Consider the following 17,794-nt stretch of genomic DNA (forward strand, 5'->3'; position numbering starts at 1 on the left):
TTTCTTTTAGACTCTTTATCACTTTTAACCCCTTGACCTCTGGAAGATTTACCCACCTTCATGACCAGGCCACTTTTTGAGATACGGCACTGTGTTACTTTACCTGACAATAATGTGGTCGTGTGCCATTGTACCCAAATAAAATTGATGTCATTTTTTCCCCTACAAATAGAGCTTTATTTTCGTGGTATTTTAGCACCACTGCATTTTATTTTATTTTTACGCTATAAACAAAAAAAGACTGACAATTTTGAAAATATATATATATATATATATATATATATATATATATATATATATATATATATATATATATATATATATATATATATATATATATATATATATATATTTACTTTCTGCTATAAAATACATCCAAACAAAATGTAAAAAATCAAATGTCTTCATAAATGTAGGACAATATGTATTCTGCTACATGTTTTGGGTAAAAAAAATCCCAATAAGTGTATATTGACTGGTTTATGCAAGTGTTATAACGTCTACAAACTATGGGATATATTTATGGATTTGTATTTATTTTTTATAGTACTAATAGGGGCGATCAGCTCAGAGAAGAATACTCTTTTTCAGCAAATGGGCTAAGACTATCCTGATGAGAAAAGGATCCCTGAGCTCCATCTGTTTTCTGAAAATGTAGATATGATATATTTAAAATTTTCATTTAAGTCCTAAACATAAAAAGTATAATATGCCAAAACACTATACATTTAATTTAATACTAAAACATATTTAAAAAGCAGAAATGTTTTATTATCAGTGCATAATTTTCATTAGAAAATGTTCTAGTTCTCAAAATAACATTAACAATTTTCTCTGTCAGTACATGAGATACTCATTCTATCATCAATAGTGCTGTATATTTCGTTTTTCATACTGAGATAATATTGCATATAAGAAAGTTCATGTATTTACATAAGTATAAGTATGCATATGAGAAAGTTCATGTATTTACATAAGTATAAGTATGCATATGAGAAAGTTCATGTATTTACATAAGTATAAGTATGCATATAAGAAAGTTCATGTATTTACATAAGTATAAGTATGCATATAAGAAAGTTCATACTATAGGGGGATATTGATAGTTTATTTCCTATATAATATGTTACCTTGACAGCAGTATCTCCTCATGTAGCCATTGTTTTTTTTTATGCAGTATTAGTTTTCTGTAACACAACTTATGAACTAGAAATCATATTCCAGTGCACTATGCTACTTACAGCTGCATGACAAGGTAGAAGTGTGAAGAGCTCTCGTAGACATCTTCAAGTGTCACAATATTATCATGTTTAATCCTTCAGAGAACAGAAAAAAATATTAGTTCAAGCTTCAACTTTTATCCAGGAGAAAGTAGAAATGAAATAGAGAGTATTTTAGACATGACTCAGGCTGCATTCACACCATGTACCGCGATTTGCCGTGACAAATTGCGGTGTTTTGTCCCGCGATTTGCCACAACAAAACGTGTCGTTTTTTAGCCTAAAATACGCTGGAGGGGTGATTTAACATTGTCGGCTATGCCAAACGCCGAAGCCGCCTGAAAAAAGGGTCCGGGACTTGTTTTGAGCTTCAGGCGTACAGCGTTTCGGCGTTCGGCGTGGATATGTGAACCATCTCCATAGCCGACAATGTTAAACCACCCCTCCAGCGTATTTTAGGCTGCAATAGCGTCGGGTGTCGGGCGTAAAAACGCCTAGGTGTGAATGGAGCCTCAATGCCAGATCAGTGTTTTAGTATCTCATATAAATTTAATATTTGATTTTTCTAAGTAAATCTAAGATGTTGATGATTTTTTTCCTGTAAATATCACTTGCTTTGTAAAACTAACCAACTGTAAACAAACACTTTTACCTGAATTAAAGAATTATAGAAGTCAATGGAAAGAAAGATAATTTGTTCCGCATTGACTTCTATAGCATGCAATACCGCATGTGTCCAGAGGTGGGGGGCGCCGGAGAGCCTCGAAAATACCCGGGGACAGCTCGGCTGATCTCGGAAACCCTTGAAAAGGTTCGGAAACACTCAGGAACTGAGTATTTCCGAGAGATTTTGAGTATTTCTGAACGGCTCCGAACCGTTCCGAGTGTCATTGGCGCCCCCACACCTCTGACCAAATGCGGTACTGCACACCCCATTAACTTGAATTCTGCTTGTTTTGCGAGACAACACTCGCAAACCGAGTCATAATTAAAAAAAATAAAGTTGCTTGTTTTTCAAAACGCTCGTTAACTGCGTTACTCGTAAACCAAGGTTCCACTGTTTTTCTAATGCCTCACAATAATGGTTCATAAATGTCTACCACGTTAAGCATCTTCCTTTAGTTCTGTGCTATCAACCTGCATATCTAGTAGAAAACATTTCCAATGGCCCACTTGGGGAAGTAAATAAGGCTGGGTTTAAATCCATGTCAAGACAAATGGTAGAGATTTTAACTGATTAGTAAATAGCATTTTTTTGTTGATGTAGATTAGTTAAAAATGTATTTTGTTTGAAATAAGAGTTATTTTTAATAGTTGTATAGTTTTGCATACCGATTGAATAAACACAGTTGCTAATGCAGCTTAGATTTCTGGACTAGAAGAAAAATGTGTGTCTGAACGAAATATAATGAAGATATAAAACATACATTGCATTATTTCAACAAAATAAACTATGGCATAAGAACTAGCACACACTTTTGCAAATGTTCAAACTTTTAACTAAAAAAAAGTAGTAGGCTATGGCTTAAAGGGTCACTAAAGGAAAAAAAATGTTTTGATGAAATGACTGTTTACAGGGTATAGAGACATAAAAGTTAACTGATTCCTTTTAAAAAATGATTAAAAATAGATTAAATTCAATCATATAATGTGCCTACAGTTTCACTTTCATTTTTAAACTGGTTTCATGTTTCTGTGAAGTAAAGAGACCCACAGAACAAAAACAAACAAATCCAGGGCAGTGTTTGGTTTTTAAAATGAATCTGATTGGTTCTGTTAAGTTTTAGACACACAGTAATGACAGCTTAGACCATCGTGAAAAGCTCCCAGTATGATGGTTATAAGGAAAAAGACAACCAGGAAGTGTGGAGATCAGAGCAGAATTACAGCAACATCAAAGCAAAAACGAGCAACGAGGACATGAAACCAGTACTGCAGTAAGGTAAAGGAAGCTATTTAGCTAAAAAAAAAAAATTCCTTTAGTGATCCTTTAACCACTTGCCGTCGCCGCACCGTCATAATACGTCCACAAGGTGGCTCTCCTAGTCGAGAGCACGTAATATGACGTCCTGCCTTTTAGCCGCCACTAGGGGCACACGCGATCGCTCGGTACAGAGCGGGGAACGGGAGCTGTGTGTGTAAACACACAGCTCTCGTTCCTGTCAGCAGGGGAAATGCTGATTTTCTGTTCATACAATGTATGAACAGAAGATCAGTGTTTCCCCTAGTGAGGCCACCCCCCCCCACAGTAAGAACACACCCAGGCATACTTAACCCCTTCCCTGCCCCCTAGTGTTAACCCCTTCACTGCCAGTGGCATTTTTATAGTAATCTAATGCATTTTTATAGCACTGATCGCTATAAAAATGCCAATGGTCCCAAAAATGTGTCAAAAATGTCCGAAGTGTCTGCCATAATGTCGCAATACCGAAAAAAAATCGCTGATCGCCGCCATTACTAGTAAAAAAAATATTAATAAAAATGCCATAAAAATACCCCCTATTTTGTAAACGCTAGAACTTTTGCGCAAACCAATCAATAAACGCTTATTGCGATTTTTTTTTACGAAAAATATGTAGAAGAATACGTATCGGCCTAAACTGAGGAAAAAAAATGTTTTTTTATATATTTTTGGGGGATATTTATTACAGCAAAAAGTAAAAAATATTCATTTTTTTCAAAATTGTCGTTCTATTTTTGTTTATAGCGCAAAAAAAAAACCGCAGAGGTGATCAAATACCACCAAAAGAAAGCTCTATTTGTGGGAAAAAAAGGACGCCAATTTTGTTTGGGAGCCACGTCGCACGACCGCGCAATTGTCTGTTAAAGCGACGCAGTCCCGAATCGCAAAAAGTACTCTGGTCTTTGGGCAGCAATATGGTCCGGGGGGTAAGTGGTTAAATGAATTCTGGCCTTTTATTTGGAGTGAAATGAGGACAATCAATTTGCAGAAGATCATAGTAGCTTTCAAATACCCTCAGACATACCAGATGATCTGAGAAATGCCACATTGCTAGTGTAGGCCTGCAACAGTTGCCAGCTCATTACTTTAATTACTGACACACATGAATTACTCAGGTTGTTTGGCTAATTAAAAAATGAAATCATATAAACCAATGGCTGAATCTAATTAGTTACAACACAGCCTATATAATTTTAATGTGGTAGCAATTAAAGGAATGAGCTGGCAACCTATTGAAAGCCTATTGTCATATCTCACATTACTTGTGGTGAAGTAAAACGTATTTTCTGAACTAAATTCAACTTTGTGATTATCACATCATTTGAACAAGTCTTGCAAGCCTGCTGCTATTTGTAGTTAAGAAATAAATTTTAAGAAAGATAGTGAATCATTTATTGTTTCTGAATATGATATATATCTTCTACAAATTAAAAAATAAATATGCATAATAATTATGGAAAAATCACACTGAACATTCTTACTTTTTTAAAACTGCTATTTCATTCTCCAAGCTTCGATCTCTTGCACTATTTACTTTCTTTATGCATTTTAAAGCATAGTGCTGTCCGGTGGATCTGTGTTTTACTAGGTAAACCTCAGAAAAGGCACCACTGCAAGGAAACAAATAGATGACATTGTTACAAATAGTAGCATCATATAAAACTTCAGCGTGACTCCACTTTTGTTTAGAAAAAACATTACCCCCTGGGTGATATATGTACAATGCAAGGATTTTAACAAACTGTGTTACAGATTCCTACCTTTTGTTATTCTGAAGAAATCCCTGTGTGTTTGTCCTAGCCCATGTGGGAAAGTGAATCTAATCGAGTGGCTTCATAATCAATCATCTGCAGAACCTGCAGGGTAGATATGTGCATTCCCGTTCGTACGAATGTTATTTTCGTACGAAAATGTTAATTTTCGTACCCGCAGAATAATGTGTACATACGAAAAAATTTAAGCACCAAAATACGAAAACGACGGGATTACGAATGAGTCGCATAACGAACAACCGCAAATACGAACGAACGATCCGACGAAAATACGACAAAACGAAAACGGCAAAAGAACGAATTTGACATCTATATCAAAAGACTTGCATTCTTTATTTTGTTTGAATTGTTTTGATTTTCAGTCGTATGTTCATATGACATCTAACAAAAGATTTTCATTCTGTATTTTGTTTGATTCCTTTTTCTGTTTGTATGTTCATATGACATCTATAACAAAAGATTTGTATTCTGTATTCTGAATTCCTTTTTTCTGTTCGTAATTTGGTTTCAAAATTTTCGTTTTTTTGAATGGGCAGTGATTGTAGTTAGTTAGTGAAGCAGCTTCTCTTTTGTGCTGAGTAGTACAGTAAAGCCAAATAAATCAGTTGGCTAGACTTTTGAACCTGGAACCCAAAAATGTTTTTCTGATGGAGTATAAAAAAGAACGAACGTTCGGTAAAACGATCGTTTTTATGTTTGTTGTTAAAAAAGTCTGACCAAGTGTATGGGGCTTAACAATAGTTAATATGGATGAGCCGCGTGTTGAAAGTGCTGCGAATCCCGCAATATATTTACGAAAGTACAAAATGATGAAAATTCACGAAAATTATTGTCTAACAGGTAACGAACATGGATTAAACAGAATAACGAACCATCCCGCATGTACGAAAATAAAACAGTAACCAAAATACGAAACGATCGGAATACGAAAAAAAATCGCGTCGTACGAAAAACGAACGGGAACGAACAGGAAAACGGGCGTCTTACGAAAAACGAACGGGAACGAACCTACGGAACGATACGAAACAGAACAAAAAAAAACGAAAAAAAATTCTGTGCACATGTCTACTGCAGGGCACTAATGAGAAAAGCTGCTGGGCCTGCATCCCTTTAGATGTGATTTCCTATTGGGAGTATCTCACCAAAAATGTATTTTGTTTTGTTGCAGGGGATGCCTGAAATCTGACTTGCATCTTAGTGCAGACTTCTGGGAAAACCAGTGAGCCAATCACACAAGCAGGAAATTATGTTTCTTGGGGGTGTTCTGTACACATTCTGTGTACAGAACACCTGCAGGTAGCCATATTGCATTGCATTTTCAGAAAATTACATTGGCTACAGATTGAAAAGGAAAGGTAATTTTAAATAACATTCAATTACATTATGACTTGTGTCTCAATTGTATACGCTATATTATTTTCTCTTTGTTTGCAATTTTTTCCCCACAAAAGTGGAGCTATCCTTTAACCACTTCCCGCCCGGTCCATAGGGGATTTACGTCCGGGAAGTGGTTCTGAAATCCTGACTGGACATCCTGCAGGATTTCATGCCGCATGCGCCCATAGGGGCGCGCAGCGCGGCGATCGGTGATGCGGGGTGTCAGTCTGACACCCTGCATCTCCGATCTCGGTAAAGAGCCTCCGGCGGAGACTCTTTACCACGTGATCAGCCGTGTCCAATCACGGCTGATCACAATGTAAACAAGAAGAGCCGTTGATGGCTCTTCCTCACTCGCGTCTGACAGACGCAAGTAGAGGAGAGCCGATAGGCGGCTCTCCTGACAGGGGGGGTTTGCGCTGATTGTTTATCAGCGCAACCCCCCCTCGGATCGCCACACTGGACCACCAGGAAAGCCCACACTGGACCACCAGGGAAGGGCAAAAGAAAAAAAAAGGGGGCAAATAAAAAAAAAAAGCCAGTGAAAAAAAAAAAGCAGTAAAAAAAAAAAGATGCCAATCAGTGCCCACAAATGGGCACTGACTGGCAACATGGATAAGTGCTGCCCCACAGTGTCCATCAGTGCCACCCCAGAGTGTCCATCAGTGCCACCCCACAGTGCCCATCCATGCCCAGTGCCCACCTATCAGTGCCCATCTGTGCCACACATAAGTATCCATCAGTGCCACCCATAAGTGCTGCCCAAGAGTGTCCATCTGTGCCGCCTATGAGTGCCCAGTGCCGCCCATGAGTGCCCCCATCAGTGCCGCCTATAAGTGCCCATCAGTGCCGCCTATGAGTGCCCATCAGTGCCGCCTATGAGTGCCCATCAGTGCCGCCTATGAGTGCCCATCAGTGCCGCCTATGTGTGCCCATCAGTGCCGCCTATGAGTGCCCATCAGTGCCGCATACCAGCACCGCCAATCAGTGCCACCTCATCTGTGCCCATCAGTACTACCTCATTGATGTCCATCAGTGCCATCTCATCGCTGCCCATCAGTGCTGCCATATCAGTGCCCGTAATTGAAAGAGAAAACGTACTTATTTACAAAAAAATGAACAGAGAAAAATAAAAACGTATTTATTTTTCAAAATTTTCAGTCTTTTTTTAGTTGTTGCGCAAAAAAAATCGCAGAGGTGATCAAATACGACCAAAAGAAAGCTCTATTTGTGGGGAAAAAAGGGCGCCAATTTTGTTTGGGTACAGTGTAGCTGAAAATTGGCTTGGGCGGGAAGGTGCATAAGTGCCCTGTATGGAAGTGGTTATATATGTATAAAAAAAAAATTATCTTAAAGCCTAGGTTCACACATATGCGTTCTCAGACATCGCATGTGATTCGCACGCACACCGCAGGTGCCAATCACATGCCTGCGATGTCTGTGCGATGCGAGTTTAGTCATACAGTTGTATAGCTGAACTTGCATTAGATTCACAGAAAAAAAAAGAGCAGGGACTTTTTTTTCCCTGCACTGAAATCGGATTGCATGGGTGTTCTTACTTTACAATTCAATTCCTGTGTGAGTTTACAGTTCACACTGCGATCTGTGGACTGATCTTGGAGTGTCATTAACAATGTATTGACAATGGTTTGCAGAAGGCAATGAGAACTGCCTGCGTGAGAGATGCAAAGCGGGAATTGGCGCGGGAATCGGCGCTGTAATTGCGCTGGTTCCCACATCGCACAAGTGTGAACCTAGGCTCAATCATAAGGATGGGAGGCCTACAGCGTTTGATAACACACTTAGTGAAGTTCATATTCCTAAAGAAGTAGAGGCTGTTTTCAAAGTAAATATTCATTTAGCTTAGTAAATAAAGTGAAGTTATGTTCAAATTTAATACCCAATCATCTTAAAAAAAGAAAAATAGGACTTTAGTTTGCACATGATTGGATGATTGAAGTAAACACAGCTTTATCTCATCCACTAAATGATGTGAATAATATACACTTTACAAATATTCTGATTCTTTAGTAAACTGGCCCCTATGTTCTGCACCCTATTTGTGACTTCAAACTGCCTTTTAGGTGTATGTGTGTAACCAACATATTTACAATGTTTATAATGTGTAAAAAAAAATGCATAAAGAAACACAAAAGCATTTTTGTCTATTATAGAAATAATATCAAGAGTAAGTGATATATATACCAACACTTCTAATTTCGAACTGGATATCTTGACCTCTGGTCATGAAAGGTTTATTTACTGAAACAATGCACTGATTAAGCAGCTTGATTTTTTCACCTCAATGTTTTGCTCCTTAGAAAGATGCCCATAAGTGGATTTCAGATATTGTGAGTTTGTTTAGATCTATTAAAGAATGATGGGGATGGGCATGTGACTTCTTGGGGAGCTTTTCTCTCTTTCTTTTTTTTTCAACTTATTTTACCAATTTTCCTAGAAGTCACTTCTCACGATTGTCTACGCAGCTGAAATGCCTACCCCCTTACTATTTAATCTAGGATATTTAATTTGCGTCAACTACGTTTCCATTATTTGTAGACATAAATCCTTTCTAAGTCCATGAAAGTCTTAACTTTTGCTGTTTCAGATCATTTTGAATCCAAAAACTACTGAACAACATATCAAATATTACAGGCAAAGTCTTTGGCCCAGATTCACGTAGAATCGCGGCGGCGTAACATATCGTAGATACGTTACACCACCGCAAGTTTTCATCGCAAGTGCCTGATTCTCAAAGCACTTGCATGAAAACTTACGCTGGCAGCCTCCGGCGTAAGCCCGCGTAATTCAAAGGGGCATGTGCCATTTAAATTAGGCGCGCTCCCGCGCCGGACCTACTGCGCATGCTCCGTTTTGAAATTCCCACCGTGCTTTGCGCGAAGTGACGTAATTTTTTCGAACGGCGACGTGCATAGCGTACTTTCGTATTCCCGGACGTCTTATGCAAAGACAAAAAAAAATTAAATTTCGACGCGGGAACGACGCCCATACTTTATACAGCACATACGTGGGCTGTGTAAAGTTAGGGCAGCAAAAACGACGACTAACTTTGCGACGGGAAACTAGACTAGCAGCGACGTAGCGAACGCAAAAAAAACGTTGTGGATCGCCGTAACTACTAATTTGCATACCCGACGCTGGTTTACGACGCAAACTCCCCCCAGCGGCGACCGAGGTATTGCATCCTAAGATCCGACAGTGTAATTCAATTACACCTGTCGGATCTTAGGGCTAACTATGCGTAACTGATTCTATGAATCAGTCGCATAGTTAGGAAGACCCTAAAACAGAGATACGACGGCGTATCTCTTTTGTGAATCTGGGCCCTTGTGTTTTATGAATACAAAGAAAACTATAACTGCTCCCATCATATATTGTATATATACATAAATATACTGTATATATATTTATTTATATACAGGCTCTCCTCACTTAACAACCAGGCTCCGTTCCAACGACCAGGTTGTTAAACGAATTGGTCGTTAAACAAGGAGCCACAAGTAATCAATATTTTAACTGCTTGCCGACCAGTCGCCGCAGTTATACAGCATCAGGTCGGCTCTGCTGGGCGAGATCACGTAGCTATACGTCATCTCGCCGAGCAGCCAATAGGGGCGCGCGCGTACCGCCGGAGGCGGGCACGCGACCCCCACGCTCGCCCCTGATGCCAACCGGTGTGCCCGGCAGGCGCGATCACTGCCGGGCACCCGCGATCGCTCGTTACAGAGCGAGAACCGGGAGCTGTGTGTGTAAACACACAGCTGCCGGTCCTGATAGGGGGAGAAATGCCTGATTGTCTGTTCATACAATGTATGAACAGCGATCAGTCATTTCCCCAAGTCAGTCCACCCCCCCTTCAGTTAGAACACACCCAGGGAACATACTTAACTCCTTCCTCGCCCCCTAGAGTTAACCCCTTCCCTGCCAGTGGCATTTGTATAGTAATCAATGCATTTTTATAGCAGTGATCGCTATAAAAATGCCAATTGTCCCAAAAATGTGTCAAAAGTGTCCGAAGTGTCCGCCATAATGTCGCAGTACTGATAAAGTTGCTGATTGCCGCCATTACTAGTAAAAAAAAAATGTTAATAAAAATGCCATAAAACTATCCCTATTTTGTAACTTTTGCTCAAACTAATCAATAAACGCTTATTGCAATTTTTTTATGTATATGTAGAAGAATACGTATGGGCCTAAACTGAGGAATTTTTTTATATATATATATATATATATATTTGGGGGATATTTATTATAGCAAAAAGTAAAAAATATTCATTTTTTTCAAAATTGTTGCTCTATTTTTGTTTATAGCGCAAAAACTGAAAACCGCAGAGGTGATCAAATACCACCAAAGGAAAGCTCTATTTGTGGGGAAAAAAGGACGCCAATTTTGTTTGGGAGCCACGTCGCACGACAGCGCAATTGTCAGTTAAAGCGACGCAGTGCAGAATCGCAAAAAGTGGCCTGGTCTTTGACCAGCAATATGGTCCGGGGCTTAAGTGGTTAAGCATTCTTAAAGGGGTGTTCCAGCCTTTTTTTAAGTTTATTAAAAGTCAGCAGCTACAAAAAGTGGAGCTGCTGGCTTTTAATAAACAGACACTTACCTGCTCCATGGTTCCAGCGACGCGCAGGCCGGGGCTCCGCTCCTTGACCCCCCTCGCCAGCCGGCATCTTCATTCCTAGTGTGGGCACCAGGCAGAAACAGCTTTCGGCTTCACGGCCGGGCACCCACTGCGCATGCGCGAGCGGCACTGCGCAAGTGCGAGGCGCTCGCCTATAGGGAGGGGCTGCAATAAGGCGATTAAGCTAATGGCCTTACCAGCCCCTCGGCGAAGGAGGAAGTGGGACAGGAAGTCCCACTTCTCCTGAAGCTCCCACTCCCCCCCAAAAAAATGACATGCCAAATGTGGCATGTAAGGGGGCAAGGAGTGGGTTAAGCGGAAGTTCAATTTTTAGGTGGAACTCCGCTTTAACTACTTTACTATACTGTATTGTGAAAAAAAGGTCTAAACACAAAACTTCAGCTCAAAAATGTTGTTTTAATTTGCATAAGTACAGAACACAAATGAAAATTCTGTACTGTACTGTGCAATACAACGATGTACAGCGCGTTGTTCGGGTAAGGAGAGCTGGTCGTAAGTCCAAGCGGTTGTTAAACCGGTAAGTCGTTAAATGAGGACTATCTGTGTGTATGTATGTATGTATATATATATATATATATATATATATATATATATATATATATATATATATATATATATATATATATATATATATATATTTAGTAGACATGTGCACACTGAAATATTTTATTTCGGAATTTCGTTTTCGTCCTAAAAATGTATTTAAAATGTGTTTTTATTTATTTTGTTTAGTTAAAAATGCATTAGTCCGAAAATCCAAATGAATCAAGGTCGGATCTGTCAATTGAAGGCTTATGGTGTCTGTCGAATGTTCTAAGTAGATTCGACAAAGCAGCTAAACTATACGACGCTGCAATCGTACATTTCCGGTCGAATGCTCTTCCCACAAGCTATAGTAGAATTCTAATTTGAATGACTAGTAATAATTATATTTATTAATTATTATTACTAGTCAACCAACATTAGAATTCTTCTATAGCCTATGGGCAGAACATTTAACCATAAATGTCCGTTCGTGGCAAATGCTTTGTCGAATCTTCATGTCAAATCTTCTCTCTATGTCAAACAACCTTGGACTAATAGAGTTAAGGTAAGGCATATTCAACCGCTGGTTCAATAGACACAAATCGCTATTGTCACCGTCATGTCGAATCTTCTATCTATATCGAACTTGTGTCGCAACAAAATTAAAATAAAGCATTTTTATGTTGGATCTTTCGGATTTTGGATTCTGTGCATTCGTTGTCATTTGTTAAAACGAACATGACAATTTGGACGAAAACGAATGCACATGTCTAATATTTAGGCACACAGGGCCAGATTCACAAACGATATACGACAGCGTATCTACTGATACGCCGTCGTATCTCTGTTTCTAACTATGCAACTGATTCATAGAATCAGTTACGCATAGCTAGCCCTAAGATCCGACAGGTGTAATTGAATTACACTGTCGGATCTTAAGGATGCAATTCTAGGCCGGCCGCTAGGTGGCGAGGCCATTGCGGCCGGCGTTGAATATGCAAATGAATACTTACGGCGATCCCCGAACGTCCGAATGGCCCGTCGATCTAAATCTACGTTGTTTCCGTCGAGTTACGCCGCGTAAAACTAGGGCTGAGCCCTAGTTGTCTTAAGCCATGTTAAGTATGGCCGTCGTTCCCGCGTCGAAATTTAAAATTCAACGTCGTTTGCGTAAGAAGTCCGTGAATGGCGCTGGACGCCATTTACGTTAACGTCTAAGCAAATGACGTCGGTGCGACGTCATTTAGCGCAAAGCACGTCGGGTATGTCCGGCGCGGGAGTGCGCCTAATTTAAATGGGACTCGCCCCATTTGAATTGGCCCGCCTTGCGCCGGACGGATTTAGGATACACCGCCGCAAATTTCCAGGTAAGTGCTTTGTGGATCGGGCACTAACTTGGAAAAATTGCGGCGGTGTAACTTAAATCGGTTAAGTTAAGTTGCGCCCGGCTACGTGAATCTGGCCCACAGTCTATATGTGAAATGTTACACGTTTTTTCTATGACATTGTTACATCTATGGCACACAGCAAATGCTGCAGAATTTTGAGAATAAGATAGGTGTGGATGTCATCTATTGGATTATACATTATTAAAATGTTTTCTTTTAAAGTTTATGAAATGCGTGTAAGTGTTATGTATCTGCCTCGGTTAAGCTGTATTTTATAACACAGGGGATTTCATAATATAGACAGAAAAGCTAAGGAAAAGCAAAGTAATGCTTATAAAACATCAAAATGAAATGGAAAATTAAATGAGGTAGAAACAATTTCATGAAATACTTCTAAACTAGGGTTTTGGGTGTCCCCTTTGATACCACTCTGCATACATAAGAGACCATTATACAATGTGTTTTTTCAGGCGCTTTATGAAAGTAAAATGGTCTTGTGTTACAGTGGCATGACACACAGTGGAAGAAAACAAAACAAAACACTTCTTAATTTTAGTGATTGCTACCCATGCCCTAGATTGCCATATAATATGATTTAGAGTTATCAGAGTTATCATCATAATGACAGGAAATGGGAGATGTACAGTATCATCACTGATAGGTTCCCAACACCTCTCGAGCCTCCTTGAATGTTTAACTTTACCCAGGGAATATTAGCAGCAGAATAAATACAGTATGATGTTCAGGCCATTTGTTGATCTATGGTAAGGGGGGACCCCTATTTTAATACAAAGAGGTACTTAAATAGTCAAGTTTGTTTACATCTGAAAGTTATATTTTTATTAATTTTAGAATTGAAACATCGTTTTTTTTTATTTTCACAGTTTCACAGAAGACAAAAACAAGACTTTTGCTACTTCTACTATTAGTTGCCTGTTTAATTTTTTAGATTGATTTATTGTTATGTTATGAATAAGCCTGAATAGTAAGATATCAGATTGCACTCAAAGCAAGCAAAGCCCCATTCATTTCAATAAATGGAAAAAAGTTATGGGTTGCTGTCATGTGACTGACTTCTCTGCAGATTTATGCAGAGAACACTCGGTAGGACATTGCAGGCTCCACACTGTAATGTGCATTTTATGAATTACTTATTGCAGGTTTAGTGTGGAGTAAACAATTTAATGGAGAGTCGTTACTGGTACGCGATAATGAAGATTATAGATGGGACTTTAGAAAAGGTTCACAAACCCCTCCATCTCTGTAGGCAGAGACAGACCCACATGCATTTCAATATGCAAAAGCAGTCAACATATACAAAGGTAGTGCTGGGCTTTTTCTTTTTATTAGAAATCCTATAATTTACTAAAAACCGAGTGCCATTTAAGATTGTATACAAGTAACGAAAAAACATAAACATTAGAGTATAAAAAATATTGTTTGCTTTGAAGAAACTCCATATTTTTAGCAGCCCTCTTTTCAGCATTCTTTTGAATGGAACCATTTTATATGCAATAAAAAATATTCTTAGAGAGCAACCAAATATTTTCAATTAAAAAAAACACTTTATATAACCAACAATCTTTAGATTTTCTGACTTTACTGCTCTGAAGCACAGTAATCATAAATAGATTTTAAATAATTATTTTAAGCATTCTTTTAAATTAGTGAATATGCACTTTTCAACACTTAGAGGGCTAATTGAAAAGACGTATTAGATTCATTATATAACATCTACAACTTTTTTTCTAGTATGTGACAGAACATGAGGGTAGTAATGCCTGGAAAGGGCCTCTTGGAATTCATTATCTAATGATACGAGTAAGTCAGTAAGTATGTCCAGTGCAACATTTTCTAAGCCCTGGATTTAAAGGTAATTTGTGGTAAGGCACTTAAGTTTATCCAAATATAAAGCTGAAAACCTAATTATGCAAGAAAGTGTTATGCAAGAGACCTTTACCATCTGCAAGCTAGCTTGACCTGGCAAAGCCCCATTAACAAACTATCTTCAGCCCTATTCTTTTTTTATATCAAACATTTTTGAGTATCTTTTGGTTAAGGTTTAAGGTTCATGTACAAACCACAATGATTTTTCTTTTTATCACAGAGTCTAATAATGCCTTGACACAAAGACTACATATAGTAAATATTCCCTGAATATACCTTTTATATGTCTAAGTAAGTAAGTAAGTAGATAAATGTTTATTATTGGTTACCTATTTAAAAAAAAAATATGCTTAATGATTAAAGTGATAGTAAAGTATACATTTTTTCCCCCATAAACATGTTATACTTACCTGCTCTGTTGCAGTGGATTTACACAGAACAGCCAGGATTATGCTCTTTTTGGGTCCCTCTTCTGTGATCCTTGCCCCACCCTTCTGTTGAGTGCTTCCACAGCAAGCAGCTTGCTATGGGGGTACCTGAGTTGAGTCACAGCTCCCTGTGTCCATTCAGACACAGAGTCCTGACCTGGCCCTGCTCCCTCTTTCTCCTGATTGGCTAGCTGACTTTGATTGACAGCAGTGGCAGCCAATGGGGGAATCTCAGATGGGGGTGACACTCGTGAACATCGCTGGACAGAGAGGGACCGAAGGTAAGTGTTAGGGGGGCTGAGGGGGTCTGCTGCACACAGAAGGATTGTTATCTTAATACATACAATGCATTAGGATAAAAAAATTCTGCCTTTACAATCCCTGTAATGCAAACAGTTATGATAAATCTTTCACATTTGAAGTTAGCTGAAAGAGTTTAAATAAAGCAGGAACCAAAAATGTACATGCAAAGCTGCTATTGTGAGGTCATCACAATGCTTTGGACCCACACTTTCTTCAAATAAACACAATTTTTTAATAAAGTTCTTTAAAATACATAATAAAAAAAACTTCTGGACCTCTGGGGTATCTTGGAGCATAATGTTCCTTTTAAAGCATACTCGTGTTATGCTTTGCCAAGACAAAGTTGTCCAACTATCTGTCATAAAAAAAATTGTAAAGTAAAGTGAAAGTAGTTTTTACACTTCCTTTGAAGTGCATAATAGAGTTAAAAAAAAAAAAAAACTGAAGAGATCTTTAATTTCCCTGGCATTACAAATCACCAAAAAAGGTATTTATTCCTAATGCCTATCATCATTTTGTACTCTGTATACCACGTGTACATCCAGGACTGATGGTTTATGACAAAGTTGAAGTCTAATATAATGGAACCATATATACCAAACTGCATACAGCTATTTCAGGCTGGTTGGCCGTCATTCATGTAGTGCATGGATGTAATTGTATCTACCAAGTAGAGCTTTGCAACTAGACCCCCATAGTTTATATTAGGGTGAGCCAAAAAGAAAATCCCTTCACTGAACCAGTGCAAAGCTCAGTAGAGCCTTCCTAAAACAGATGGCTTCTACAGTTCTTACTTCTATCACAAATCCCCAAAATAAGGAGTTTATTCCTCATTTTAGGTTAGCGAGTAGAGCCATGCAATTCATTCTGTAATGCCCATTGGTCAGCTACAGCCTAGTATTACCAAAGCTACTGAATATATATCCAGTGTTCTGGCTATACAGTTAGCCAAGTGGCATCATCGAATGATTTGCATGGCTTTGCCCACTATCCTAAGACAGGAAATAAATATTTATTTTTGAGATTTGTGATGAAAATTACAGTTATAAGGGAAAAAAAGCATAATTTGCATGGCTCTGCCCACTATTGTACAAGGAGTATGAAATTCATTGTTTCTAGATATGTTCTCAAGAAGGTTCTACTGTGCTTTTCACTTGTTCAGTGAGGGGATTTTTTTGGTTCTCTTTTGGTCGACCTGATCATATGTTTACCTAGTTACAATTTATCTCCCCATGCCTTTGTTACGATTAGCCATTACTGAGCTACACAGACATGTAGCTGGGCTGTTTACAAGCTCTACATTAATGTCCCCAGATAATATTTCTGATAATAAATGTTCTAAATTAATTGTTATATACTGTGTGTGCTCACACTACATGGCTTCCTTATATACATGTAAAATAATAGTTTTGGGTCAAATGTGTTATTTATTTTATAAATGTTTTGGTTAATAAGAATTTAAATGTTTTATTTATTTTTTCTTTGCTATTTATATATAATCTTTATTTTAGATATTAACATTTAGCACAGGGTGTACCCATGGCACTGGTGTTATTGAGCACTAAAGGTTTTCTAATGGGGGAGCACAGATAAAGCTGTTTTCTTCTAGACTCTGACTGAAAATTTGGAAAAACTGTCTAAATATGTCACGCATATGAAGAAGCCACAGAAAGAAAAGGCAAGTTAGGCCACGGACATGAGAAAACACACATACATGCTGGCAATCACAGGCTTGTTAAACACCAAAATTCCTGACTTCCAATCAAAGCCAAATTAGGGCTAGGTACACATGTTAAGTTATTTTTTTTCAACCCAGTTGGCTGAACGAAAAAAACTAACTGAGAGGTCATTGTACTAACTAAGAAATGTTAGTGTGGTGATCTCCCCTGCTGTGCTGTTCTGTTCTGACAGGGGGACTGCCCCTCGCAAGAACACACCCCCTCACCATTGACTGCCAGCTCTGATCAGCTGCTGGTTGGCTGCTGGTTTTCCAGCATGCTAGTTCGACGTCTCACTCCCAGCTTCTGTTGGAAAGGCAGTTGTACACACTGTCTAAATGTGGCCAGTTATGTGTACCCAGCATAAGACTAAATATGTCCCTAGACAGGTTAAAAATGTTAACCCCCATATGCATCACGTATTCTTCACATATTCCACATATTCCCCCAAAACTATATATTTTCTGAAAGAAGACCTATATGATATAAATAATATCTGTATTGCTATATTTTGCACTTCAGTTATAAAACACACAATATTCCCTAAAT

At 38.5% G+C, this 17,794-nt stretch overlaps 1 protein-coding gene across 2 annotated transcripts in view; it reads right to left on the bottom strand.

Moving 5' to 3' along the window:
* The window catches only part of CAMK1G (calcium/calmodulin dependent protein kinase IG), a 120,908-nt gene that overhangs the window by 42,495 nt on the left and 60,619 nt on the right, over positions 1-17,794 (bottom strand). For both annotated transcript variants that reach the window (XM_040337523.1, XM_040337522.1), the window contains exons 4-5: positions 4,665-4,793; positions 1,242-1,316 (exon numbers count right to left, since the gene is read on the bottom strand). In XM_040337523.1, coding sequence (XP_040193457.1) covers positions 1,242-1,316; positions 4,665-4,793 — 204 coding nt within the window. The remainder of the gene's footprint in view (positions 1-1,241; positions 1,317-4,664; positions 4,794-17,794) is intronic.

Source organism: Rana temporaria, chromosome 2 (assembly GCF_905171775.1).
Source record: "Rana temporaria chromosome 2, aRanTem1.1, whole genome shotgun sequence".
Lineage (NCBI taxonomy): Eukaryota > Metazoa > Chordata > Amphibia > Anura > Ranidae > Rana > Rana temporaria.